Source organism: Diceros bicornis, chromosome 26 (genome assembly GCF_020826845.1).
Source record: "Diceros bicornis minor isolate mBicDic1 chromosome 26, mDicBic1.mat.cur, whole genome shotgun sequence".
Classification (NCBI taxonomy): Eukaryota; Metazoa; Chordata; class Mammalia; order Perissodactyla; family Rhinocerotidae; genus Diceros; species Diceros bicornis.
The window spans coordinates 47,612,239-47,638,236 of NC_080765.1; the positions used below are offsets into that span (position 1 = coordinate 47,612,239).

General features: G+C 63.4%; 2 protein-coding genes across 7 annotated transcripts; both read left to right on the plus strand.

The window, feature by feature from the left end:
• Nucleotides 1–84: 84 nt before the first annotated feature.
• Nucleotides 85–19,269, plus strand: FBXL16 (F-box and leucine rich repeat protein 16). 6 transcript variants are annotated; one of them, XM_058570439.1, is made up of 8 exons: nt 85–314; nt 949–1,195; nt 1,850–2,112; nt 14,063–14,718; nt 15,695–16,203; nt 16,590–16,674; nt 17,000–17,063; nt 17,327–19,269. In XM_058570439.1, exons 4-8 carry the CDS (start codon nt 14,074–14,076, stop codon nt 17,473–17,475), a joined length of 1,452 nt encoding a protein of 483 aa, XP_058426422.1. In that variant the 5' UTR covers nt 85–314; nt 949–1,195; nt 1,850–2,112; nt 14,063–14,073; the 3' UTR covers nt 17,476–19,269. The 6 variants fall into 6 exon arrangements, with proteins under 6 accessions (XP_058426422.1, XP_058426425.1, XP_058426423.1 ...); XM_058570442.1 differs by having other exon boundaries at nt 1,896–2,112; XM_058570440.1 differs by having other exon boundaries at nt 85–1,195.
• Nucleotides 19,270–20,328: 1,059 nt separating this feature from the next.
• On the plus strand, nt 20,329–25,733 carry WDR24 (WD repeat domain 24). The gene is made up of 8 exons (XM_058570434.1): nt 20,329–21,608; nt 22,758–22,935; nt 23,090–23,762; nt 24,301–24,419; nt 24,496–24,617; nt 24,712–24,816; nt 24,902–25,242; nt 25,378–25,733. Exons 1-8 carry the CDS (start codon nt 21,128–21,130, stop codon nt 25,729–25,731), a joined length of 2,373 nt encoding a protein of 790 aa, XP_058426417.1. The 5' UTR covers nt 20,329–21,127; the 3' UTR covers nt 25,732–25,733.
• Nucleotides 25,734–25,998: the final 265 nt, after the last annotated feature.

Consider the following 25,998-nt stretch of genomic DNA (forward strand, 5'->3'; position numbering starts at 1 on the left):
TCCAATCGCAGCGGCGCTCGCGGGGGCGGGAGGACGAGCCTGCGGCCCAGAAGGCTCTGGGGAGGGGGCTCCGCGGCCGGGCCTGCTCTGTGTCGCCCGCTCAAGGTCCTCCCACCCCGGCCTCGCCGCGCACGCCGTCCTGGTCGGGCCACTGTCCTCGGAGCCGTTGGCCGGGGTGGGGGTGGCGTCGGTGGCCACTGGAACCTCTGCGGTGGAGGACGGCTCCTCTGCGGCGCCCTTTCCAAGAGTGGGACCTGGGCTTCCAGCCCCCATCCCGCCCCGAATCCTGCCCTGCTGACTTCTCCCAAGAGGCGGTGGGTAGCCCAGGGGTGAGGGGAGAGGTACTGGGGCTGCCTGCACCGTGGAAAAGCAGGAGCAGGAGAGCCCTGAGCCCCCAAATCAAGTCCCCAGGAGGTCGGGACAAGCTGAAATGGGGCCAACTCTCCAAGAGGAAGTGCCCCAGGGTCAGTGTGAAGGCAGAGGGGACTGGTGGGGAGGCCTAGAGATTTCCCGGCTGCCAGGACCTCTCCTGAGGGCAAGGAACTGGGAGCAGCTGTCCAGGTGGAGACTGGAAAGAATTCCAGGCAGAGGGGAGGAGCAGACAGCCTTGGTAAAGGCCCTGAGGTGTGGACCCAGTCGATGGGGCTCTCAGCAGCCTGGCAGCCCCACAGCCTGGTGAAACCCCAGGGTCGGATCACAGGGCCTTAGGCACGAGGCCAGGAGTCCAGCCGCACACTGGAACCTTGAGATCACTGAGAGCTCTAGCTGGGGTCTGCGGGAACCAGTGTAGATTCTCGTGAACCTTCCACCCCACTGTCCCCCACCCCAGCCCTCCTGCTACCCCTGGGCCTGAAGCACATGGCTGACAGATGAGGGCAGGTGGCCCCAAGGGGAAGGGGAAGGTTGGAGTCGCTGCCAGACTGAGTGTACCACTGCCTCCTCCCCTAGCCCCAGGGCCCTCCCAGGCCAGAGAGGAGCCAGACACCTACAAGGCTCAGGTGGCCTTTTGCCCTGAGCAAGTTGGCGTGAGAACCGGCTATCAGGATAGCCGGAAGGTGGATGCAACCCAAGTGTTCATCGATGGGTGATGGATAAACACAATGTGGTCCACCCATACAGAAGAATATGATTCAGCCTTGCAAAGGAAGAAATTCTGACAACTGCTATAGCCTGGGGGAACTTAGAGGATATCATGGTAAGTGAAATAAGCCAGATACAAAAAGACAAATATGGTATTATTCCACTATATGATGTCCCTGGAGCAGTCAAATTCATAGAGACAGGAAGTGGAAGGGGGTGCCAAAGCAGAGGGAGACAGGAGGGGGAGTGAGTGTTTAATGGGGACAGCATTTCAGTTTTGCAAGATGCAGAGTTCTGTGGATGGATAGTGGTGATGGTTGCACAACATTGTGAATGTGCTTAATGCCACTGAGCTGTACACTTAGAGATGGTTAAGACGGTTTTGTGTTTTTTTACCCAATTAAAAATAAAAATAAAAGAAAAGGGTGGACAGGAAGGGGGCTGGGCACAGGGAAGGCAAAGGAGGCACCAGGGCGGGGGCGACGGGTAGGCCACCACAGCTGCCCTTGCAGAGGCCGCAGGTCCACTTCTGGTGGGTCACTAGGGCCTCTGAGGCCCACAGTGGGCTCCAGGCGCCCTCTGGTGGTAGTGTGAGGGGTCAGCCTCAGACCGACCTCCCCCAGCCCTGTCCGTGCCCACTCTCCCCCAGAGAATGGGCCCCAGTCGGTGAGTGCCAGGGAGGGGCTCCTGGCTAGTGAATCTGGAAGGAGTCCACACCTGGCCCTGAGCTGTCCCCTCAACACCCGGCTTTCCCTGCCCCCTGCTCCAGCCTCTTCTTCGAGGGGCCAGGCAATGATGCTGACTGTCACCCGCAGAAGACGACCTGGACAGGGACCGCCTCTCTTCACAGCTCCTGGCCCCACCCTGGGAAGCACGCAGATGTCAGCTGTCAGAGGTCTGCTGCCCACGGGCAGGGAGCCCAGAAGGCCCTGCCTGGCCTCGATGCTGTGGGGGTCCAGCAAGTACCTGGAGAATGAGTGGGTGTGTGTACCAGCGAGCTGATGGGTGAATGAGTGATACCCCAGACCTCAGGTAACACCCCCGCTGTCTGTGCTCAGTGTGGGGGTTCCTTCACGTACCCCTAGCTCCAGATCCTTCGGTGCCCTGATCCTCCAGAAGGAGCCTCTCTCCATTCCCACCCAAAACCTTGTTCCTGGCAAGGGCTGGAGCTGATGCTGGGATGAGGAGCAGTGTCCAAGGCAAGCCCAGCCCTGCACAGTGCCTGTGACAGGGGACCCTGCCCTCCAGCAGGGGAGGCGCCCCTAGGGTGAAGGGCCCCCAGTGGGAAGCCCACGGTGCTAGGGCAAAGGCGAGGAGCACGCATGACCCAGGCAGGGGCTGGGCTGGCCGGAGCCTGGGGGAGCAACATGCAGGCCAGGCAGAGCCAAAGGGGGACGAGGGGCGGGAAGAGTGCCCCTGGACTGGGGGCCACAGGATGGAGCTTAGGGCCAACCAGGAGCCAGGAAGGTGGCCAGTGGAAGGCGGGTAGGGCCAGCCCCAGGCCCATCAGCCACGGGAGAGTTTGGCCTTGGCTTCGAGGCGACAGTGAACAGAGCCCCTGAGGAAAAGGTGAGTAAGCCCTCAGACAGGAGTCAAGGTCTCCCAGCTGCCCAAGACCTCCTGCCTGGGCTCCCATCTCAGCAAAAGCAGCAGAGAGGGAGAGACGTGGGATGAGCAGAGGCCAGCCCTGCCGGTGTCCCTAGCTGAGCCTGTGGTCACCCAGACCCTGCTGGCCCGGGGCAGGGTGCTGCATCCCTGAATGGGGCTGGGGCCAGGGACAGTGGGCACAGTTCCCACAACTGAGAGCCAGGGGGTGCCAGGAGCCTGCCAGAATCTGGGCCACCCCATGACATGCTCCGATGGGGCCCACCATGAGCACTGGCCTGGATCGCCCCTGCCCAGCCTGACCTAGGGAGCCCCAGGGTGTGGAGTGACCAGCCTCTCAGAGACCCCATCACAGAGATGGTCATATCTGCCGACTCTTCCAGGCAGCCTGTGCAACCTCTGGCTCCCCTGCACCTGCACCCCACTCCCCCAGGCCAGGCAGAATCTGGCCTCGGCCACCTACAGCCCTGTACCCCGGGACACAGGGCAAGGTTCCTGCAGAGGGCATGTTCCCCTCCCTGTGATGAGAAGTTCACCCCCTGCACACCTTGCATCTTTTCCAGAGCCAAAAATGCAGCTGCAGATTGATTTGCAGCTAAGCTAAAAATAGCTGCCAGGCTCCAGCCAGGGCTCAGGAAAATATCCCATTGCTAGGAGACAACCCTTACTGGGAGACTGCCATTGCTAGGCAACGAGGTTGCCGTGGTGACAGCTGGGCCCTGAGTCATCCTCAGCCCTGGCTGCTCCTGCCCCTGCCCCTGGTGGGTTGGGCCTGGATCCCAGGAGGAGGGAAGGCAGGGAGCAGAAGCTGGAAGGCAGCAGAGGGTCCTGCCGCCTGCCACCCACCGCCACCACGGCCACCCCAGGCTGCAAGGTTCTCACTTCTGTGGGCGCCCATTCCAGCTGCTGGGTGATGAGAACAGCCGAACACACCTGTGGCCTGCCTGCCCCCCAGGCCCCTCACCCCCAGGTGCTCTTGGGCCCCTGCCTCTGGGTGGAGGGCAGAGGCAGTGAGGGGCACAGTGTCCATCTGGCCCCGTGGCTCCATAGCAGGAGGCTCCAGAGCCAGCCTAGTCACTATCCAGCAGGGGGCTCTCACTACCTGTGCTGTGCTGGGACCTTCAGGGCATCCCCTTGGGCCCCAGACCCACTTCCCAGGAGGGGAAGTACTTGCCTGAGGCCCACCCAGGGAGGAGGCTCCAGGGCACAAGTACAGCTCCCAAGCCCCCCGAGGAAAGCCCAGAGGACCTCCTGTGAGGAGTGTCAGAGCCGCTGCCCCAGGCCTCGAGGGCCTGAGGGCGACTCCACCGCGGGCAGCCCTATTTCCTGATAGGACAGTGGCTCCCTCTCTCATAGCCCTCCAAGGTCTCAGGGCAGGATGTGTCAACAGCCTTTGGTCCTCACCTCCCACAACTCCAGACCTGGAAACTCCCAGCAGCCTGGACTGGGGAGACTCCACTGTGCCCAGACATCACGACAAGGGGTCTCAGGGCCAGCCTGGTGGCGTAGCGGTTAAGTTGGAGCATTCCGTTTTGGCAGCCCAGGGTTTGCCAGTTCGGATCCCTGGCGCAGACCTACTCCATGCTCATCAAGCCATGCTGAAGTGGCATCCCACATAAGAACTAGCGGGACCTACAACTAGGATATACAACTATGTACTGAAGTTTTGGAGACAAAAAGAAAAAAAGAGAGAGAACCATTGGCAATAGATATTAGTTCACAGCCAATCTTCCTTACCAAAAAAAAAAAAAAAAAAGACAAGGGGTCTCCAGGTAAGGGGTGCTCCAGGTCAAGGGTGCTCCCGGTAAAGGGTACTCCAAGTAAGGGGGTGCTTCAGGTGAGAAGTGCTCCAGGTGAGGGATGCTCCAGCTGAGGGGTACTCCAGCTAAGGGATGCTCCAGAAGAGGGGTGCTCCAGGTGAGGGTACACTCCAGTTGAGGGATGCTCCAGGAGAGGGGTGCTCCAGGTGAGGGTACACTCCAGGTGAGGGGTGCTCCAGGTGAGGGGTGCTCCATGAGAGGAATGCTCCAGGTGAGGGGTGCTCCAGGTGAGGACCATGGTGCCCTCCTGGACCTGGACGGTGGCCAGTGTAGCCGAAGCTCCAAGAGCAAGGGGCCAGGTGTAGGGAATGCTGTGGGCTGCAGTGCCGGAGACGGGGCTGGAAGGGTGCAGCAAAGAGCAGATCCCTGGGAGGACCAGGCCCATATCTGCCCAGCAGAGCGGTCCCTCTGCATCGTGAGGAGAACAGGTGGGGGCAGAGAGAGAGACCATCAGCCATGGAGGAGGGAGACGAAGGCGCCTGGCCGGGAAGGGGTGTGGGAGGTGGAGAGGTGAGCGGGGTCCGCACGTGTTCAGCACGCAGGCCTTCTGCAACAGCATTTCACATCTTGCAGAGTGAGCGCTCTTCGCTCAGATTCTTCTGAGGCAGGCAGCCTTCTTGGGCCCCTGTGAGAGCACAACTTGCTCTCTGCCTGAGGCCCTGGCACCTGCTGAGGAGCAAGAACCCCCCGAAGCGTGAGGTGAAACCCTGTCTACCAGTCAGTGTGCCATCCACGCCGGGTCTGCACCAGCCTGCGCCCGCACACACACAGTGGAGGCTGAGCTGGAAGGCCAGCCTGCCAGACCCATACACCAGAGGTGGCCGGATGGGTCGGACAACACTCCGCAGTCACCCCAAATGTCTTCATGCACCCCATCCTGCCAGCCACGCCAAGCCTCCCCCTCTGATCAGTGTTAGCACAGGGGCAACACCGCGTTTCTTCAGTCCCCACCACATGGGAGAGCCGCCTTCCCCCATCCACTTTCTCCCACACAGCAAGAACCACACGCATGCCCCCAACCAGCCTGGCTCCCCTGCCCTCCACGGCCCCCACCTCACACCAGCCCCACTGGGCCCTGCTTCCCGTCAAGATGCTGCGAACACCAGCTGGTTTCATGCCTATCAAGACTCTCAGGGGCCTCCCTCTCAGCCCCGAGGCTCTTTCCCTGATGCAAAGACCTCACTCTGCTCTCCCCACACCTGGTCCTTCAGCCACTGCTCCCAGGAGACCGCCGGATGGGCACCATTAGCCTCCATCCTCTGCTCTGAGCCTGCTGTCTGGTGTCTCCAGAGGCCCCGATAGAGCCCTCCACACCCACCCTGGTCCCTGCAAAGTGGGTGCTCCCCCATCCAGTCCATTCCAGAGAAAACTTCCCGGGTTCCTTAAGGTCTCAGGATCTTTGCACACTCCTTCCTGGACCGCTTCACCTGCCATCTCACTCTTGGGTCACCACTCAAGGGGCCTGTCCTGTCCTGTCCTCAGGAGCCACCCCCATCCGCAAGCACGTTGGCCCTCTTGAACTTTCATCACGTTCATCACTCTCTGACATGATCTGTTGGTCACTTGTTTCTGGGCTCTGCGGGCCTCCATGTGTCCCGCACTGAGGGGGTTCCTGGGCCTGGCACCCAGCAGGTGCACAGGAGATGTGAGGGTCCTGAAGGGGACCTGCCCAGCGGCTCCGCAGAAGGGGCCGGGAGGGTGACGGTCGGACCGTCCTCGCCATCGGGTGGCAGCCAAGGGCTGGGACGCGCGGGGCCGGCCCCCAGCCCCATAGGATCGCGCACACCCGGGCCAACCGCCGGCGCCAAAGGGCTTGGGTCCTTTTCGCCCCGCAGGATTCGGGGTCCCCACCGCTCTGCGCGGGCAGGGCTAGCTCCGGGACCGCTCTCCGGCCGCCCGCCCTGCCCTTCCCTCGCCTCCCTCCCTCTCCCGCCCTCCTCTGCCCTCCCTCCCCCTCCCCGCCCGCAGCGCGCGGGGGTTTGTTATTGTGATGGCACCCGTGGCGCGGGGGGCGGGGGTGCGTGCCGGGCTGGCGCGTGCCTGTGGGCGCCGTGGCGGGAGCGCGCTGTGCGCGCGGCAGGGCGCGGCGGGGCGGGGCGGGCGGGGCGGGGCTCGGCATCCTCGGCGCCCCCGCCCTAGCCCGTCGACCCCATTGGCTCCCGGCGCCGGGAGCGCGCGAGGGCGCGGCGCGTAGGGCCGGGCGGGGGGCGCGCGCGGCGCCGCCGGCGGCCGCGGAGGAGCGCGGGGAGGAGGGCGGAGGAGGAGCTCGGGGAGGAGGGCGAGGGGAGGGAGGAGGCGCCCGCCCGGCTCCCTGCAAAGCGGCCTTATTTATCTGGGCACAGCCTCAGCCTCCCCGGTGGGAGGCTCGGGGGGCCGATCCTCTCCCACCGGGGAGCTCCTCTCGGGGCGCGGCCGAGGGGGCCGGCCAGGCCGGCGCGGGGCGCGGGGTACGGCCGGGCCCTGCCGGCCAGGCCAGCACCTCGGCCGCCTCCCCGCTTCCCCGGCGCCCATGCCGGGCTCCCCATGACGGGAGGACGCCCGGCGGACAGCGTGGCATGAGCCGGGAGCCCGGGCTGAGGTAAGGTGTGTGCGCCGGGCAGGCTGCGGGCTGGGGAGGGGGCCAGGCCACGCCAGCGCCACAGCGGCCACAGTAAGGAAGGGGCGGGAAGGGGTTTGGGACAATGCCGCCGCCACCCCCCGACCAAGGCCTCAGTAACCGCAGCCCATTTCCTGGCCGCGGCCACTGGGCCTCGGGCCCTGCCAGGCCTTCCCACAGCCCCTCACCCCAGTGGCGAATCTGGTCAAAGCTGGCTTCCCATGACAACTGGACCAGGGCTATGGGTCTGTGCCACCTGACTGAGTCCCCTTGGAAGCAGAATTGCAGGTTCCCAGCCCGCCTGGTTGGCTAAGGTCCTGGACCCCTGCTGCACTCGGTGCCCACCGCTGCACCATGAGCCCCTGGGCCTATGAGACAGGTGCTAGATACAATTATACCCTAGGAAAAGCTGTGTGGTCGCCTGCCTCAGGGGCTGGTCTGCCTCTGGACACCTTCTGGCCCCGGGCCTGTGTGGAGCTGCCACAGTGGGAGGACAAGGGGAAGGGAGGGGCTGGCCACGTGCCTGGTTCTGGAGGAGGGGTCGGGCCTTGGCCAAGGCTGGAGGGCCTCAGAAGGGGGAACTGGGCACCCTGAGACTTGCTGGGGAGGGGGTCCTGTCCTCCTGGGAGTTTGAGCAGGTGGGGAGAGTCCCCTACCCATACCCCAGAAAGACAGAAGGCCTGGCTGTTGGAGCCTCAGGGAACCCAAGGCCCAGTGGCCACTCCTCCAGCCCCTGCCGGCCTCTACACAGGAAGCCTTTCCTCCACAGAGAGAGCAGATGGCGGATGTCGCTTCACTTGCCCCCTCCGTCAGGCCCCTCCCCACACCTGCCACCTCCCAGGGCCCATTGACCAGGGTCAGCTCGGGCCTCCCTGGTGCCAGGCAGGGCACAGGGCCCCTTCTTGCAGCTGACTCCATTGAGGGCTGCTGGACAGCAGCCTCAGAGCAGAAGACCTGGGCTGGGCTGGGCCCCCGAGAGGTTTTGGGGTCCCACAGGCCAGAGCAGAGGCCTGAGGGAGACCCGCTGGCCCAGGAGGAGGACCACAGAGCTGGACCAGGAGCTGTCAGGGGAGGAGGGAAATTCAAGCCACAGTCATAAACACGGGCAGTGCAGGGCAGGCTGTTCAGACCCCAGGACTCAGCTACCCTGTGCCTGCCACCTCCACTCCCTGGCTCCCCCTACCCTGACTGCCCCCCACCTTGGGCTGGGCCTACAAGGACCTCTAATGCTGGGGAAGTTCACTGGACAGGCCCCACCCTCCAGTCACGCCCTCTTCCAGGGCATTTGAGTGAGTCCTAACTCTGGCTGATCAGAAGGGAACAAGTGGCCCCCAAGGTGCAGGGAGCTGGTGCCCTCGAGACAGCTGGGCCTGGGCCCAGGAAGGCCTGTGCCACTGAGAGCCAAGGAGACATCTCGCCCCGAGGTGGGGAAGGGGCTTCTTGGCTAGCACTGCTCGGCCACCCACAGCCCCTGTCTGGTCACACGTGGGAGCTCGCTGCTGCGTCTCCGAGGGCTGGCATGGGGAAGAGTGGCGGTGGCAGTGAAGGAAGCTCCGTGGGCTAAGTGGGTGGCCCGAGAGGAGCCTCAGCCAGACCAGCCACAGAGGGTGAGCTCAGGCCACATTCCCCGACTTGGCGGGGAACAGGGGGAGGGTTTGAGGCAGCCGCCCAAATCAGCAGGCACTGGACACCCCAGGCCTAGGCCCTGGGGGTGCTCAGGTCCTTCAGAGCAGAAGGGCCGAGATGAGGCTTGGAGTCCCACATCACTCCCCGAGGCGCCCAGTCCCACGTGGCTGGACCCAGTCCTATGTGGCTGACTGCTCTGAGCTGGGCTGCAGGATCCAGTCTGCTGGAACATCAACTCGGGTCTCTTGTGCGGCCCACGTGCTCCCTTCCCAGAGCCCCTGGTGTACGGGTGGGGCAGCCTGCACCCCAGTAGCATCTCCGAGCTGGAGGCGGGAGGGGAGCGCTGGCACTAGGACATGTGCAAGGTGGCAGGGATGTGAATGTGTCTGAGTCACAGGGCTTGTCATGGAGTTTGTCAGCCTGCTACGTCTGTTATCACCCCAGCCCCTGGGGCTGCCACCGTGGATAGACCTGATGTGAGTTCTTCTGGCTCCCCATGCCCTGCCCAGCTCCACAGTCCTCAGCGGGCAAGGGGTCCGTGTTCTATTGGGGCCAGGCTCCCCAGCATCCAGGACAGGCTGTGTCAGATGGGGGCATCAGGGTTGGAGGAAGAGACCTCCAGTCTGGGGGCCCTGAGGGGTTCTGGGTTTTCTGGGCATGAGCAGTCCCAAAGAAGTGTCCCAGGGGTGGACATGCAGCTTGCAGCCTCTGGAAGGAGAGCAGGGCATGACAGGGAAAATGCTGGGAGACACCACCAGCCCAGGGTCCCAGGCTGGGAGGGCACAGGGGTCTGAAGCAGAACTGGGCAGAGAAAGGAGGCCACAGGAGGGCACTGGGCCAGCAGCAGACTGGTGGGGGGCCCAGGGTTGCCCTCTGGACCACTGTGTCTGGCCTGGGCTTTGGGAGTCAGACAGACTGGGGGACTTGGGATCAAATCCCAGTTGGTGCAACTTCTGAAATTCACTCTCTGAGCTTCGCTTTCCCCACTCCTGGTCAGGCAGTGTGCGAAGGGCTCAGCCCAGCAATGGGGGGCATGGTGCTGGGAAGAGCAGAGCCAGAGCACCTGTTCCCTCCCTCCCAGGGGCTCTTGTCCCCTTCCCCTTGGGTCTGGCCAGGTTATGGGACACGCGTAACCAGCTTCCTTAACCCTGCAGCTCCCAAGAGGGGACTCAGCCGAAAAGGAGGTACAAGCTCTTCTCTTCCCAAGGGTCTGAATAACCTGGGGGCCAGCTCCAAGCCTGAGGGTCTTGGGAGCCTACTCAGAGACTCTGACACCAGGCCAACTCCAACCCCGGTGGCCTCCCTTCCCTGTGGACACTAGCCTCTGTCACAACCGGATTGATTAATTGAGCTACATCTCCCCCACTGACTGCCTTCCTCTTAATCTGACCTGTCCTCCATCAAGCCTCCTGGGCCTCTGGCAGCCACACCCCTTTCTGCATGACCCTGCTAACTGGACAGCAATTTCTCATTTCTCCAACCATTCATTCATTCAGCAAGCACTCAGAGACCACTCAGCCATTGTGCAATCTGTCCTCAAGGAGTCACCAGCTAAAGGGAGAGGCAGACAGGTAGACAGTGATGACAACCCATTTGATGACTGAGACCTTGGAGATGCTTTCTCAGCACTGGGGGTCCCACAGCGGGAGGCAGGGGCGGTGCTCACACTGAAGGAAGGAGGAGAAGGAGCTTGCAGGGTTAAGAAGCGGGGAGGCCTGCCAGCAAGCAGGGGGCTCATCATGTGCCCAGGCAGCGGGGGAGGGAGGGAGGAATGCAGGACAGGGGATCTGGCTGGACTGTAGGGTCAGGGCTGAGGAGGGGCCGGAGGCGAGGCTGTACAGTGGACTTGCTGGGTCTCAGGGCCCAGTGAGTTGATCCGCAGAAGAGACAGCTCCTTATGAAGCCCCAGCATGGCCATCTGCAGACTGTCAGCTGGGAGCCACCCGTTCTGGAGTCCTCCCAGGAGCCCGCCATGCTCCACAGGTCTACTCTGGCCCCCACGCTTCGCGGTGAGGCGGCTGCAGTAACACAGAGGCCATGGGCAGCTCTCCCAAGGGGCCCCCGATCCAGCTCTGCTTAAGCCAATGAGGACAAGACAACTGCAGTAGTGGCCACCGTCTTCCCCTTCCCCTGGGTGAGCCCAGGAGCCTTGAGCCCCCAAAGCCTGTCCTGGGAGGGGACCTCTCCCAGAATTCTGCTCCACACTGAGGCACAACACACCAGGGCCCAAGGCTGAGAATGGTGCAAGCTTGGCCATTTTTTTTAAAAAGCCTGTTTTCCTGGCGTTAGCCCCTGGTGCTTATCCCTAGAAGGGGGGCAGTCCCCAGCAGACTGGCAGCTGCCCCCACCCCATCCTGGCAGGAAACTCCGAGCAGGTCCTCTGAGCCCTGGGTACAGTGGGGGCAGTCACAGGGACCAAGAAGCAGGGGCTCTGCAACCTGTCTGGCCAGGGGGTGGGGCCGGGGCCAGGCAGAGGGGCCCTCGTGCCAGGCCCCCAGGGACCTCTTACCTAACTGGCAGGAAAACCTGTCTCTGACTGGGAGCTCAGCTTTCTCCCAAGCCCTGACCCCTGGGCCAAGGTGTGTTTCCAGTTTTGAGCTACAGAGCAGGGGGGTTCTCTGGCTCAGTCAATGAGGCCGCAGGGTGAGGAGCTGCTGGAGCTCAGCAGGACCATGGACAAGGTCAGGGAGCAGCAGGGCTGCCTCTGTGGGGAGGCAGCTCTGATCCAGGACACCGCGGGAGGGCTGACCAACAGGGAGGGCAGTGCCTTCTGGCCAGGGATAGGGGTGTGGGATGAGGGGCAGCCAGGCCTCGGACACTCTCCCCAGGCTGCTGAGGGCCATCTTTGGCCTGGCCCCTCCCTCCTGTGGGTTCCCTCCCGTAGGCTCTCTCCCGTGGGCTGTCTTGTTTTCAGGAGCTGGACCCTGAGGGTTGGAGGATGGGGATGGGACTGTGGACATGTGCAAATGTGAGCTCCAGTGGGGGACGGTAAGGGAGCCCCGCTGATGCCCGGGGCATCCACGTGCATCCCCCCACCTCAGGTGCTCCACGTGCACACTCATGGCTGGGAGCATTTTCAACCTAAATCGGCACTGCTCTTGAGTTATTTCTCCCCTGGTGCCGCCTCCGCCGCCTCCTCCGGATCTTAGCCGAGCGGGCGGCTTCTCCCTTCTCCCCGCTCCGCCTCCAGGGCCCCTCCCTGCTGAGCTGGTTCGCCGGGCGGTCCCCCACCCCGCCCCCACCAGCCGCTGTCCGCGGTGGAGACGGCCGGGCCCGAGCACGCGCAGAGGCAGGAGGGGCGCTGTCCGTGGTGCTGCGCGCCTGGCGCCGAGCCGGCCGCGCCTGGTCTGCGGGAAGCAGCGCGCCCCAAGCCATGAAGTCATGGCGCCCCGCTCCGGGGACACAGAGGTATTCAGGCTGGGGCTGCCTCTGTACTCAGCACAGCCCAGAGGAGGGAGTTGCCGGGACAGCTTCTCCCATGGCCCCAGGAGGGGGGACCAGTGGTCGGCTTCATCCTGTCTCCCCATGAGGCTTTGCTGTCCCACGATGGTCCCCTTTCCCATACTGACATTAAGGGATCTGGGGCAGCCCTCATGTCAGGTCGCCCCCGCCACTGTGGGCAAACTGTAACTCCTCGGGGCCTCAGGTTCCAGTCTGAAAACGGAGGTAACAGTAGTGCCCCCCCTCCCCTGCTGAGGTTGGGGAGGTTGAAATACATGATTATCCCAGTGGGCGTTCTGCAAAGGTTGTTATGGATGTCGTGTATCAGCCAGTGTGACGCTGCTACTACTTGGTCATGAGATGCAATGAAGGGGCAGCCAAGATGTGAGAGGCTCCTCTGGGGAGGGAGCGCTGGGGTCCGGGGGGACTGCCAGACTGGGGGCTCATGGCTACCAGGGTAGGAAGGCCTTTGGACCCAAAGCTGGGTTGGCAGCTATGAGGGCCACGTGTTCCAGTGAGATCCCTGGTCCCAGTCCAGATCTGCACTCCCTCCCCATATGTGGAATGCCGGCAAGGGTTGTCACCAGGGCTTGGATGCCAATGGAGGGCGTGGTGCTGGGAAGAGCAGGCAGAACCTCTCGCTTCCCTCCCTCCCAGTGACTCCTGTCCCCTTCCCTTTGGGCCGGCCCTGGGGCTCAGAAGCAACCTGATGTCACCTTCCAAGTGCTCACATGCTTAGCCCTTTTCACATGTTGTCCTGTGGGGGGCATTGTCACCTCCCAGGCTTCCAAGTGCGGAAAGTGAGGCTGGAGAAGGGAAATGGCTCATGGAGGCCACATAGCGGTGGGGAGGGGGCTGTTTCAAGTCCAGAGTGTGTGACCCCTGGGCCTGTGCAGGTGAGGCACTGGGCGCACTGCCCCCTCACTGGGTGTGTGGGATGGGGTGGGCAGATCTGTGACGTGGAGCAGATGGTGGCACTGGGAGGGTCCTGCTGCCCCCCTCTCCAGGGCCATCTGTTCCCAGTGCCCTCTGCTGCTATTCACAGCCTCAGAGGCCTGAGGAGGGGAGCTGGGGGGTGGTCTCAGCCCCACCTTCTGGGGACCTCCCTACACAGCCTCTCACAGCCAGCTCTGGTCCATGCCTCAGCTCCACCACTTACTGACTGTGACCTTGGGCAAACAATTCACGCTGTCTTGGCCTCAGTATCCTCATCTGTACAGCGGGTACGGTCATCACAGCACCATCCTCCATGGGTTGGGTGGAGGATGAAGGAGACAGTATGTGTCCAGGACTCACTGTGCTGGCGTCTTGGTAAACCCTGGGAAAACACTTGCCCTCTCTCTGGGTAGATTCTGAGCTACAGAACCTCCTGTAGCCACTGAGGTTCTCAGGGGCTGGTGTGTGAGTCTCAGACAGGCTACTGGAACCACTCCAGACAGCCATGCTGGCATCCCACAGTGGGGGGGCCAGGGATCACCCCAAACCCTCTTCCTCCACTCCCCAGCCCCTGCCCAGCAGAGGCAGGCCTGGCAGGCACTGATGTGGGCATCAGGGCAGCAAAGGTGCAGGGAGCAGTCACTGGCAGGTGTCTGTCTGTCCCTACCTCTGTTCCCGCATCTGTAGATGGGAACCATAGTGCCTAGGTGTCAAAAAGCCCTGTGAGCCGGTGCAGGTGGAGCTTAGTGCATACAGTAGGTGCTCAGGGAGTGTTGTGGTTGTGACCAGCCCTGCCGTCCCGTTGCTGCTCAGTCGGTGGGGGAGAGACTTGCACTCAGATCCTTTCTGTCATGTGGGTGGTCATGGGAGTGCTGTGGAAGTGGCCGCCCAGGGATGGGAAGGAGCCCAGCTCTGCCCCAGCAGCAGACTCACTCCCCCTCCCGGACCCTGTCTGCAGAGCGAGTGAGGATGTCGAGCCCGGGCATCAACGGCGACCCCAAGCCTCCATGCCTGCCTCGAAACGGCCTGGTGAAGCTGCCCGGGCAGCCCAACAGCCTGGGCACAGCCAGCATCACCAAGGGCACTCCAGCTGCCAAGAACCGCCCCTGCCAGCCGCCACCCCCTCCCACCCTCCCGCCACCCAGCCTGGCTGCCCCGCTGCCCCGGGCTGCTCTGGCCGGGGGCCTGTGCCCCCCGGGGGGGCTCCCCCTTGGTGGACCAGCCTCAGCCCCGGTGCCCGGGCCCCCGGCAGAGCGGCCACCACTAGCCACAGACGAAAAGATCCTCAATGGCCTCTTCTGGTACTTCTCGGCCTGCGAGAAGTGCGTGCTGGCCCAGGTGTGCAAGGCCTGGCGGCGCGTGCTCTACCAGCCCAAGTTCTGGGCGGGCCTGACGCCTGTGCTGCACGCCAAGGAGCTCTACAACGTGCTGCCTGGCGGTGAGAAGGAGTTCATGAACCTGCAGGGCTTTGCTGCGCGAGGCTTTGAGGGCTTCTGCCTGGTCGGCGTCTCCGACCTGGACATCTGCGAGTTCATCGACAACTACGCCCTCTCCAAGAAGGGCGTCAAGGCCATGAGCCTCAAGCGGTCCACCATCACGGATGCTGGCCTCGAGGTGCGCCCCTCGGCTGGCCGGGAAGGGATGGGGGTGGGGGGCAGGGCTAGGCAGCAGAGACCCAGCAGGGTGGGGGGAGGTCCCCTGGCGGAAGCTCGGGCAAACAAGGAGCGAAGTAGCTGAGGGCGGAGCCGTGCCCTGAGGAGGCTCGTGGCTCTGGGGTGGGAGAAGCAGGACTGGGTACGTGGTCTGGGGGGCCCAGTCCAAAATGAAAACGCAGGTCCCTTGTTCAAAGATGATTAAGAATTTCAAGACAGTGACAGCAAAGCAGTCAATTAAGTGTGGGAAGTAGCTCACGGAGGCCACACAGCTGGGGGTGGGGGGCTGTTTCAAGTCCAGGGTAGGTGACCCTGAGCCTGTGCAGGTGAGCCACTGGGTGCACTGCCCCCTCACTGGGTATGTGGGGTGCGGTGGGCAGATCTGGGATGTGGAGCAGATGGTGGCACTGGGAAGGTCCTGCTGCCCCCCTCTCCAGGGCCATTCTGGACACAGACATCTGCATCATGGACACTGGCCCTTCCCACTGCGGGGCCCTGCATGCCTGTGAAGCTGGCCTTGGGCAGGGAGGATGCTGGAGGAGGTGGGGGGCGCAGAGGCAAAGATCAGAGGAGCAGCTGTGCAGGCAGCCCCTTCCCCAGGACCTGGACTCTAATCATCAAATCATTCACGCCAACTGCTCCCAGCACCTGCTCTGGCCAGGCCCTGGGCTCCCGGCTCCTCTCTGCCCCGCCTGCTGTTTCAGAATGTTGTTGAGTTGTAATGCACACTGCAGAGTGCACTCATCTGAGTACAGCTGGATGCGTGTGTACACGAGTCTACACTCGAGAACACTGCTTCCTGCCCCTCAGTGGGCTCCTTCTGCCCCATATCCCACCATCCTCACCGCACCCTGCAGGGAGGGCATGCCCCGGGGAACCAAGGTCGGCTGGCACAGTGGCGAGGTCGGGCCTCCTGAACCTGCGCCTGCCCGCCGCAGGTGATGCTGGAGCAGATGCAGGGTGTAGTACGCCTCGAGCTGTCCGGCTGCAACGACTTCACCGAGGCTGGGCTGTGGTCCAGCCTGAGCGCGCGCATCACCTCGCTGAGCGTCAGCGACTGCATCAACGTGGCCGACGACGCCATCGCAGCCATCTCGCAGCTGCTGCCCAACCTGGCTGAGCTGAGCTTGCAGGCCTACCACGTGACGGACACGGCGCTGGCCTACTTCACGGCGCGTCAGGGCCACAGCACGCACACGCTGCGCCTGCTCTCCTGCTGGGAGATAACCAACCACGGCGTGGTCAACGTGGTGCACAGCCTGCCCAACCTTACCGCGCTCAGCCTCTCAGGCTGCTCCAAGGTCACCGACGACGGCGTCGAGCTTGTGGCCGAGAACTTGCGCAAGCTGCGCAGCCTCGACCTCTCATGGTGCCCGCGCATCACCGACATGGCGCTGGAGTACGTTGCCTGCGATCTGCACCGCCTGGAGGAGCTCGTGCTGGACAGGTGTGCCGTGGTGGCCGTGGAGGGCAGGGTCGGCTGGACTTTCTGAGCAGGGAGCCTAGACTAGTGGACAGGCCTGTAGCTAGAGTGGGGCTGCGCATGGGGTAGGGACCGAGTTGAGGGGTGGGGCCTTCCTAAAACGCGAGCTGGGATGTGGCTGTAACAAGGTGGGGCTGAACCGGCGACCTCTGGAGTGGGTGATACCAACGGGGGATCAGGGGAGGGGGCGGAGCCTGGATGGGGCGGGGCTACGGGAAGGGCGGGGCTATTGTGTGGGGTCGAAGGGGAGTTCACGCCAGGGTCACTCCGGGAAAAGGAGGAACGGGTCCGAGCCGAGAGGCGGCGCGAGGTGTTTTGAAGGTGGCAGCCCCGTTCTGTTGCAACCACAGGTGTGTTCGCATCACGGACACTGGCCTGAGCTATTTGTCCACCATGTCGTCCCTCCGCAGCCTCTACCTGCGATGGTGCTGCCAGGTACCGGCCCTCCACGCCTCCGAGATTGGGGAGTAGGCAAGGGAGGTGGGGGGCGCGGGGAGAGTCCCCGGGCAGACAATCCTGACCTGCTCCTAGCCCACTCAGATCCTGTAAAGAAGTCTGAGATCCCTCCACACCCATCGGCCGACGTAAGCGGAGCACACGGATCCCCAGGGCCCTCACCGCACTCCCCAGCTACCTCCTGGGGGCTCCTTGGGGAGCTGAAAAACCCCCGTTTTGAGCCCCGCCCTCTGCCTGACCCCTGGAGTGGGGCTCCCCCAAGGCACTAGCGGAAATAGTTAACTCGCCCCATCCTCCCGTCCAGGTGCAGGACTTCGGGCTGAAGCACCTCCTGGCCATGAGGAGTTTGCGTCTCTTGTCTCTGGCAGGTGAGAGCCCCTGCCGCCCTCCTGGACGGTGACCACCCACCCACCTAGTCCGACTCCGCCAGCCCGGCCAGGTCCCTTGTGCAAACTCATACCTGAAGCGGACTCGCTGTGTCCCAGGTCCGAGTCAGGGGACGGAGACGCGACGCAAGCTCCGATCCCGGCCCAACCCCGCCCAGCCGCACCCCAGCCCAGCCCCGGCCTGGCCCCGCCTGGCCTGTCGGGCCGCGCCCACTCAGCCGCCGCCCCGCCCCCCGCCCCCGCAGGCTGCCCACTGCTGACCACCACGGGGCTGTCGGGCCTGGTGCAGCTGCAGGAGCTGGAGGAGCTGGAGCTGACCAACTGCCCTGGGGCCACCCCTGAGCTCTTCAAGTACTTCTCGCAGCACCTGCCCCGCTGCCTCGTCATCGAGTAGCGCGGGGCCTCCCGCCCCCGTTGCAGGAACCCGCCGCGCTCCCGGCGGGGCGCGGGGGCGCGGCTGAGCCCCCTCTCCCAGCCCTGCGCTCAGGAGAGCCCCCGCGCCCTCGGCCCGCGCGGGAGGCGGGGCGAACCGAGGAGAGGCCCCGCCTCAGCCCCCGCCCCTCCGCTCGTGGCCCCGCCCCGGGCAGGGAGGGGCGGCGGGCGGGGCCAGCCCCACCCACGCACGCACGCACGCACACTCGGGGACTTTGTGCATGCCCCTCGTGCCCGCACTGCACGCCTGCCCTTCACACGCCACGCTCGCTTCCATCGTCTGCCAGCCCGCTGCGGAGGGCCGGGGCGCGGTCCTGGGGGCGCTTTGAGCTCGCCAGACGGCCGCCCTTACCGCCTTCCCCGCCCCCCTGCCCCCCGCTCTGTTACCCGCTGTCCCCCCATCCCGGGCAGGGCCCAGGGGGATTAACTGGGGTTGGGTCCCCCAGGACACAGGGGCCCGGAAGCGCCCCCAGGGCTTCCCGCATCTTCCACTGCACCGCACTTGGAGCCCTTCGAGGGGCGCGAGGGGTAAACAGGCCACCCCAAAGCCATGGCCCGCCGCCGCCCAGGAGCCTAAGCCCCACCCACCCTTCCCCTAACACGCCAGCGTGGCCCAAGCGACCTGCCCTCTTCCTTGCCATTGTGTGAGGCAGTCTCCTGTTCGCCCCGCTCCCACCCGCAGGTCTACAGGTCCTTGGCCCTGGCCAGGCTAGGGGAGAATTGGGGTGGGAGAGGGGCAGACTGACTGAGTGACAGTGACCTTGGCATAATCAACATTAGCCCAGGCGGTTCCAGTCCACCTCAACCCAGGGGTGGCAAAGCCACCTTGAGAGACCCTAAGCTGGAGCGACCCTCAGGGCCTGCAGGCCTTGAGAGCAGTCCTAGGTGGACCCCACACCACAGCCCCTGTAGCCAGCTGGGCTCAGACTCCTCAGTGCTACACTTCACCCTGGGCAGGTCTCCATCAGGGGTAAGCTGGAAAAGTGGGCCCCAGCCAAGGCTCAGGGTCAGCGCCAGACAGCAACTGATCTTCCAGTGGCCAGCACACCCTCAGCACCCAGAGGAGAGAGGGCTCCTTCCTAGCCGCCCCCCAACCCTCCACAGCTTCCCAAACCTCTGCCTGCCCAAATGGGCGCTGACCGTGTTCTGTCCGATCCCAAGACATGTGGAAGCCCTGGGGGATGCTGGCACATCTTAGCAATTGCTGAGGAGGGGGCTGGGACCCCTTTCCATCCATCCTTGAGCCCCAGGAGATACAGCACACACATTCAATCTTGGGACACCCCCCCCATCTGGTTGGAAGAGAGTAACCAGTTTCCAGAGAGCCAGAGAGTGAGAGAGAGAGAGAAAGAGCGAGCGAGCGAGCGAGAGATGCTGTTGAAGCAAAGAAACAGTTCAACAGCCCAAAGATTTTCCCGCGCCTGGAGTGCCGGCCAGAGGCTCCGGGGCTGAGGGGTCAGGAGCCAGTTTCTTCAGCCCCTCCTCCCCGCAGCTCCCTAGTGGGGAGGGGGCAGCTGTCCATTTGTCCAAAGTATTAATGCAACTGAAGCTGTGACATTTCCAACGACTGTAGAAAGAAAAATTAAGGGGAGAGAGGAAAACAAAACCAACCAACCCCTAAAATCATTTTCTTATTGTACATAACGACCTCATTCTCCTGTATATGCGGAAGATATAACCTTATATTTGGTAAGTGTTTCTTGTGCTATTTTATCATGTGAACTGTTTATAAAAATATATATTAAAAAAGTTGTAAAAAGACGTGTCTGAGTTGTTTTTAGGTCATCAGCCCATGGCGGGGAATGGTGTCTCTGCCCTGGGTGGCCCAGTCTCTGGATTCTTGTGCGCCTCTCAACTCATCAGACTTACTGGTCCTTTCAACAAACATGCAGAGGCTGGGTGCCACTGTGCCAAACTGGAAACCCAGCAGTGACCAACACAGAAGGCTTCTAACCTCTCATTGCTTAAAGGGGGAGAGACAGATATTAAAGTCTTCACACAGAATATTTCCTCCAAAATTTCTAGGATTTAGCCCATCCTTCCAGAAGGGCAAAAATGAGCCCTGTTTCATGCACAAAGTAACTAAGAGTAAGAGAGGGGCAGGGATGTCCTAAAAGATCACAGGGCAGCAAGGACCGACCAGGACTCATGCCCAGGAGAGGAAGGGAGGCTGAGAGAGGGTCACTGACTGAATGGGTTGCGTGAACAGGTCGTGTCAGGCATGGAGCCCTTGGATCCCTGCCTGGTGGAGTTCACACTGGTGTGCGACAATAACCAGTAAACAAAGAACAGTTGTGACAAGCGCTGCGGAGCTGACAGTGAGTGGAGAGGCCCCGTTAGATGCGGTGACCAGGGAGGGCCTCTGAGAAGGTGACACGCAGGCCGAACCCCGAAGGGTGATAAGGAGGCGCGGTCCGGAGGAGAGCGAGCACGGCACGCTCAGCGGCCTCGAGGCAGCACAGCGGGCGGGCGGGCGGCAGCCGCCGCGGCGAGAACGTGCCGGCAGAGACGAGGCCGCGGCTTTGGGATTCATTCACAGCGCGGCGGGGACCTCGGGGGGCCTTAGGCTGAAGAGCGGCACCTGGGTGCCGGGCGGGGGTCAGACGGGGGAACGAGGGACCAGGGAGAGCCGCGCGGAGACTGCTCCCGGGGTCCACTCCGAGGAAGGAGGTGGAGACGACTGGCGCGATTCGGGACTCGTTGAGGGATGCCCGGACTTGCTGGTGGACTTGGAGGAGAGATGAGCACTGGTATTAGAATACTGCGATAAAAAGACCAACCACCGAGGCGGAGCCGGGAAAGCACCCCTACCCCAGTCCTTGGACCATTCCTTCGCCTCCACCAGCACAGCTCCCAGATCCGGAACTTTCGTGGTGTGGGCGCCCGCTTCCGGCGAGGGGCTGACAAGAAACGGACCACTTCCGGCGAGGGCCAGGAAAGAGACGAGCTGTTTCCGGCGCGGTGCTTCCGGCCCGGCCCGGCCGGGCAATTTTAGGAAATAGTTCGGGTGCTGGCGGAACGCGAAGCTTCGCCGGGTTCTCAGGCTCTGTTCCCACCGCCTCCGCTCCCCCGCGCCGCCCTTGACCGCAGGAGTCCGCGCCGCCGGCGTCTCCTCTCTCCCGCCCTGCCAGACCCCTCGGGCTCCTTAAACAGCTCGGTCCTTGAGGTCCCTCTGTTTCCCCCGCGCCCCGCAGCCCTCCGCCCCCTCCCGGAGGCCGACTGTGTGGACGGTGGGGACCACCTCTCTTCCCTGCTGGGACTGAATGACCGAAGGTCCAGCGACCGTCCAGATCTGACCGTTGGGGGCATGGAGAGGTGGCCTGGGCTGGGACTGACCAGGTAAGGTCGTCCCCAGAAGTCAGACATGGGACTGACCAGCCTCAGGGCAGCCACGGCGCCTTCTCACCGCCCGGCCAGGGTGATGGAACTCGCCTATCAGACTGACCACTGAGTAACAGTGGACTGCCCTGGTCTGGCTCACCCAGAGCGACCAGCCCAGGCCTACGCAGTTTTGGGGGACCCAACCAGGGTGAAGGATCTGAACTGACAGTTCCCCCTAGGCTGACCTGGCCAGCCCAATTCACTGACCTCCTGTGCCCACCACCTGTGCAGCCATGGAGAAGATGTCCCGAGTGACCACGGCCCTGGGTGGCAGTGCACTGACGGGCCGCACCATGCACTGCCACCTGGATGCGCCGGCCAATGCCATCAGTGTGTGCCGTGACGCGGCCCAGGTGGTCGTGGCAGGCCGCAGCATTTTCAAGATCTATGCCATTGAGGAGGAGCAGTTTGTGGAGAAGCTGAACCTGCGTGTGGGCCGCAAGCCCTCACTCAACCTGAGCTGCGCCGATGTTGTCTGGCACCAGATGGATGAGAACCTGCTGGCCACAGCGGCCACCAACGGCGTGGTGGTCACGTGGAACCTGGGCCGGCCGTCTCGCAACAAGCAGGACCAGCTGTTCACGGAGCACAAGCGCACGGTGAACAAAGTCTGCTTCCACCCCACTGAGGCCCACGTGCTGCTCAGTGGCTCCCAGGATGGCTTCATGAAGTGCTTCGACCTCCGCAGGAAGGACTCTGTCAGCACCTTCTCAGGTGAGGTCCTGGGAGGCAGGTCGGGCAGGTCTGTGTCTTTGCAGGCGGCTGGCCTGTCCAGGCAGGTTGAAAAGTGCCGTGTGCATCAAAGGTCCTCAGCTGTGCTGCCAGACGGCTTCCTGGAGGAGGGGCCAGCCGAGCACTGCAAGAGTGGGTGGGGATCAGCAGGGGAGGAGAGGGGTACCTGGAGTGTGCTTGCAGCTCTGATGCACCTGTGGGGCCAGCAGGAGTCGAGGCTGGGTGTGGGATGAGGGAGAGGGCAGAGCCTGAGCAGACCACAGCCAACCTGGGTGGCCAGGCAGAGGGTTTGTTTCACTGCCTTCTCTTCCCCTGCCTCAGAGCGCCAGGCCACCTCACTGCAGGAAGTCTACCGGGTCCTCAGCCCAGGAAAGCAAAGGAGGCGGGGTTCCTTTCCCAGCAGGCCCAGCTCCCTGTTAGATAGCCTTGAGCTAGCTCTCCCTTGTTCACTTCAATGAAACCAAGTGAAGCACAGGGCCCTCAGAGGCGTGAGAGAATTGGGGGGCCTTTTAAGACAAACCCTGAGCTACCTGTGCTGAGGGAAAGCTGGACACTGCCCTCAAAGGCTCTTGGTGTGGCAGTCCACACAGTTGGGCATGGGCCCTCAAGGCCTCTCTGGTCCTCTGGGGCTGACCCAGCACCTCTAGCTCAAGGTGAAAGACTGGGCAGAGGCTGGGGCACCCGCATCCGTGCCTCCTTGGGCCTCCCTCGAGGGCCTCAGGACCCCCAGGGAGTGTGGACAGATGGCGCAGTGAGGCTCCTGTTTGCTCAGTGCTCTGATACTCAGTCCTGAAGCCAAGCCACAGCTTTGCACAACCACTGACATCAGATGCAAAATCTGGGGAAAATCGAGGTCCAGGAGTTTGTGTCAAAAACCATCCAATGCCTGGTATCCAGCTCCCTGGCCCAGGCTGTTGTGTCTGCTCTGTGAGACCTTTCCTCACCCCTTCCACCCTACGCAGTCCTTGAGGGTGTCCACTCCACCATCCAGGCCTCCCAGCCTGGGCCACAGGCAGGCATGTGACACCGGTCTACAGCCACTCCAAGGCTCCACCTTGGCCGCGCTCCCTCTTGGAGCCCCCTGTGGGGAGGCCCCCTCATCTTCTTCCTCCATTGGTGTCCGGCTCACAGGCCAGTCTGAGAGTGTGCGGGATGTCCAGTTCAGCATCCGGGACTACTTCACCTTCGCCTCCACCTTTGAGAATGGCAACGTGCAGCTCTGGGACATTCGGCGGCCTGACCGCTGTGAGAGGATGTTCACTGCTCACAATGGGCCTGTCTTCTGCTGCGACTGGCACCCCGAGGACAGGTGTGGGGTGGGGTGAGGGCAGGGGCAGCAGGGCGGGATAGGTGGGGCTCCTGGAAGGAAGAGCACTCTCATTGCTTCAAGACCTGTGAGACAGAAAGTAGGGAGCCCTCCTACCCCAGGAGAGGACACTGAGGGTTTCATGGGCCTTCTGCAGGGGCTGGCTGGCCACAGGTGGGCGTGACAAGATGGTGAAAGTCTGGGACATGACCACGCACCGTGCCAAGGAGGTGCACTGTGTGCAAACCATTGCCTCAGTGGCCAGAGTCAAATGGCGGCCCGAGTGCCGCCACCACCTGGCCACGTGCTCCATGATGGTGGACCACAACATCTACGTGTGGGACGTGCGCCGGCCTTTTGTGCCAGCCGCCATGTTCGAGGAGCACCGAGATGTCACAACAGGCATCGCCTGGCGCCACCCACATGACTCCTCCTTCCTGCTCTCCGGTTCCAAGGACAGCACGCTGTGCCAGCACCTGTTCCGTGATGCCAGCCAGCCTGTTGAGCGTGCCAACCCTGAGGGCCTCTGCTACGGCCTCTTTGGGGACCTGGCCTTCGCTGCCAAGGAGAGCCTAGTGGCCACTGAGTCGGGGCGCAAGCCCTACGCTGGTGATCGGCGCCACCCCATCTTCTTCAAGCGCAAGCTGGACCCTGCCGAGCCCTTCGCGGGCCTCGCCTCCAGTGCCCTCAGCGTCTTTGAGATGGAGCCTGGCAGTGGCAACATGAGCTGGTTTGTGGACACGGCTGAGCGTTATGCCCTGGCTGGCCGGCCGCTGGCTGAGCTCTGTGACCACAATGCAAAAGTGGCTAGGGAGCTCGGCCGCAACCAGGTAGGTGGGCTGGGGTGAGGGGGCACCCAGGGCCCATGACCTTGGGGCAGGGTCGGGGGCTCCTCCGACTGCTGCACCCAGACCCTGCCTTGAGTTCAGTGCTCAGCTTGGCCATTGCCAGCACTGGCCCTCACCCCAGGAACTGGGTGCCCAGAGCTGGCCAGATAGCAGTGCCATCCTTGGGGTGCAGGTCTGGGTGGTCATGGGGCTTGAGCCCCCTCTTGTGGCTCATTCGGACTTCCCAAGGCGTCCAGCCCTGCAGACGTCCACGATGCCTCTCTCATCGTCTCCCTGGGACCACAGGCTTCTTTCCACATTGGCTGCCTCCCACTTTTGCTTCCTTCTGTGCTCCTGCGGGATGAAGGCTGGGGTTTTTGTCTTTCCCATGGGCCTAGGTTTCCCAGCCTCGGGCAGGCCAGGACATTGGGTCCCTGGGGCAGCTGAAAGCTGAGGGTTTATGGTTTCATCTGGCAGAGGAGGCCTCTATGGGGCACCAGGGGACCCAGGACCCCTATGAGTGACTGATGCCCACCCCTAGGTGGCACAGACGTGGACCATGTTAAGGATCATCTACTGTAGCCCTGGCCTGGTGCCCACCACCAACCTTAACCACAGCATGGGCAAGGGCAGCTCCTGTGGCTTGCCGCTCATGAACAGGTAGACACCCGGGGCAGGCTCTCCCCAGAGGGTAGGACTGCTGCAGCCACCCACCATCAGCTTTCCCTGCTTCCAGTTTCAACCTGAAGGATATGGCCCCAGGGCTTGGCAGCGAGACCCGGCTGGACCGCAGCAAGGGTGACACACGGAGCGACACAGTGCTGCTCGACTCCTCGGCCACACTCATCACCAACGAGGGTAGGCTGGGGTCAGGCATGGGTGTTGATGGGAGCGGGGCTGGGCTGTCCCAGAGCCAGCGGCCCCTGGAATGCCCTCCCTCCCTCGCGGGTAGATAACGAGGAGACCGAGGGCAGCGATGTGCCTGCGGACTACCTGCTGGGTGACGTGGAGGGCGAGGAGGACGAGCTGTACTTGCTGGACCCGGAACACACGCATTGTGAGTGCTTGCGGGGGCGGGGCTGGGGGCGAGGCTGGGGCGGGGCCCAGGCTCAGACCCTGCCTCCCTCGCCCCTGCCTCGCAGCCGAGGAGCCCGAGTACGTGCTGCCCCAGGAGGCCTTCCCGCTGCGCCACGAGATAGTGGACACGCCGCCTGGGCCCGAGCACCTGCAGGACAAGGCCGACTCGCCCCATGTGAGCGGCAGTGAAGCCGATGCGGCCTCCTTGGCGCCCGTGGACTCCTCCTTCTCGCTCATCTCCGTCTCGCACGCGCTCTACGACAGCCGCTTGCCGCCTGACTTCTTCAGCGCCCTGGTGTGCGACATGCTGCGTTTCTATGCCGAGCAGGGTGACGTGCAGATGGCCGTGTCCGTGCTCATCGTGCTGGGTGAACGCGTGCGCAAGGACATCGACGAGCAGACCCAGGTGGGTGACCGGGTTGGGGGAGGGCCTCCCTGGAGCAGCTGCGCCCCCAGTACCGCCCCTGCGCCGCGCACGCCCGGAGCAGGTGAAAGCCCTCGGTGTGCCGCGACCCTGCCTCCTGCCCCTCCCGCGCCGCAGGAGCACTGGTACACGTCCTACATCGACCTGCTGCAGCGCTTTTGCCTCTGGAACGTGTCCAACCAGGTGGTCAAGCTGAGCACCAGCCGCGCCGTCAGCTGCCTCAACCAGGCCTCCACCACCCTGCACGTCAACTGCAGCCACTGCAAGCGGCCCATGAGCAGCCGCGGCTGGGTCTGCGACCGGTGCCACCGCTGCGCCAGCATGTGCGCCGTCTGCCACCACGTGGTCAAGGGGCTCTTCGTGTGGTGCCAGGGCTGCAGCCACGGCGGCCACCTGCAGCACATCATGAAGTGGCTGGAGGGCAGCTCGCACTGCCCAGCGGGCTGCGGCCACCTGTGCGAGTACTCCTGACGGCAGCCGGCGGGTGGGGCTGGGCGTGTCAACCAATAAAGGACGCGGAGCTGCAGTCTGAGGCCGCCTGTCACCGTCCCGCCGACGGCCGTCCCCGTGCCGGGCCACGCTGGGGGGCAGGGCAGGGTCGCCACGGGAACTAGCAGGAGCCAGTCGCCGCGCTGGATGGGGCCTTCCCCCCGCTTTCCGGAAGTGCCCCCTTCCGGGGCGGGCCCAAGGACGCCGCTTCCGAGAGACGTCCCGGCGCTTGCGTCGTTGCCACGACGA

Bases quoted from the DNA above. Each gene is read 5' to 3' on its own strand.
- WDR24 (XM_058570434.1), top strand. From the start codon at position 21,128: ATGGAGAAGATGTCCCGAGTGACCACGGCCCTGGGTGGCAGTGCACTG. The intron at 21,609-22,757 runs GTGAGGTCCTGG...TCCGGCTCACAG, and splicing joins CTCTGTCAGCACCTTCTCAG to GCCAGTCTGAGAGTGTGCGG. The intron at 22,936-23,089 runs GTGTGGGGTGGG...GGCCTTCTGCAG, and splicing joins GACTGGCACCCCGAGGACAG to GGGCTGGCTGGCCACAGGTG.
- FBXL16 (XM_058570438.1), top strand. From the start codon at position 13,999: ATGGGAAGGAGCCCAGCTCTGCCCCAGCAGCAGACTCACTCCCCCTCC. The intron at 14,719-15,694 runs GTGCGCCCCTCG...TGCCCGCCGCAG, and splicing joins TCACGGATGCTGGCCTCGAG to GTGATGCTGGAGCAGATGCA. The intron at 16,204-16,589 runs GTGTGCCGTGGT...TTGCAACCACAG, and splicing joins GAGGAGCTCGTGCTGGACAG to GTGTGTTCGCATCACGGACA.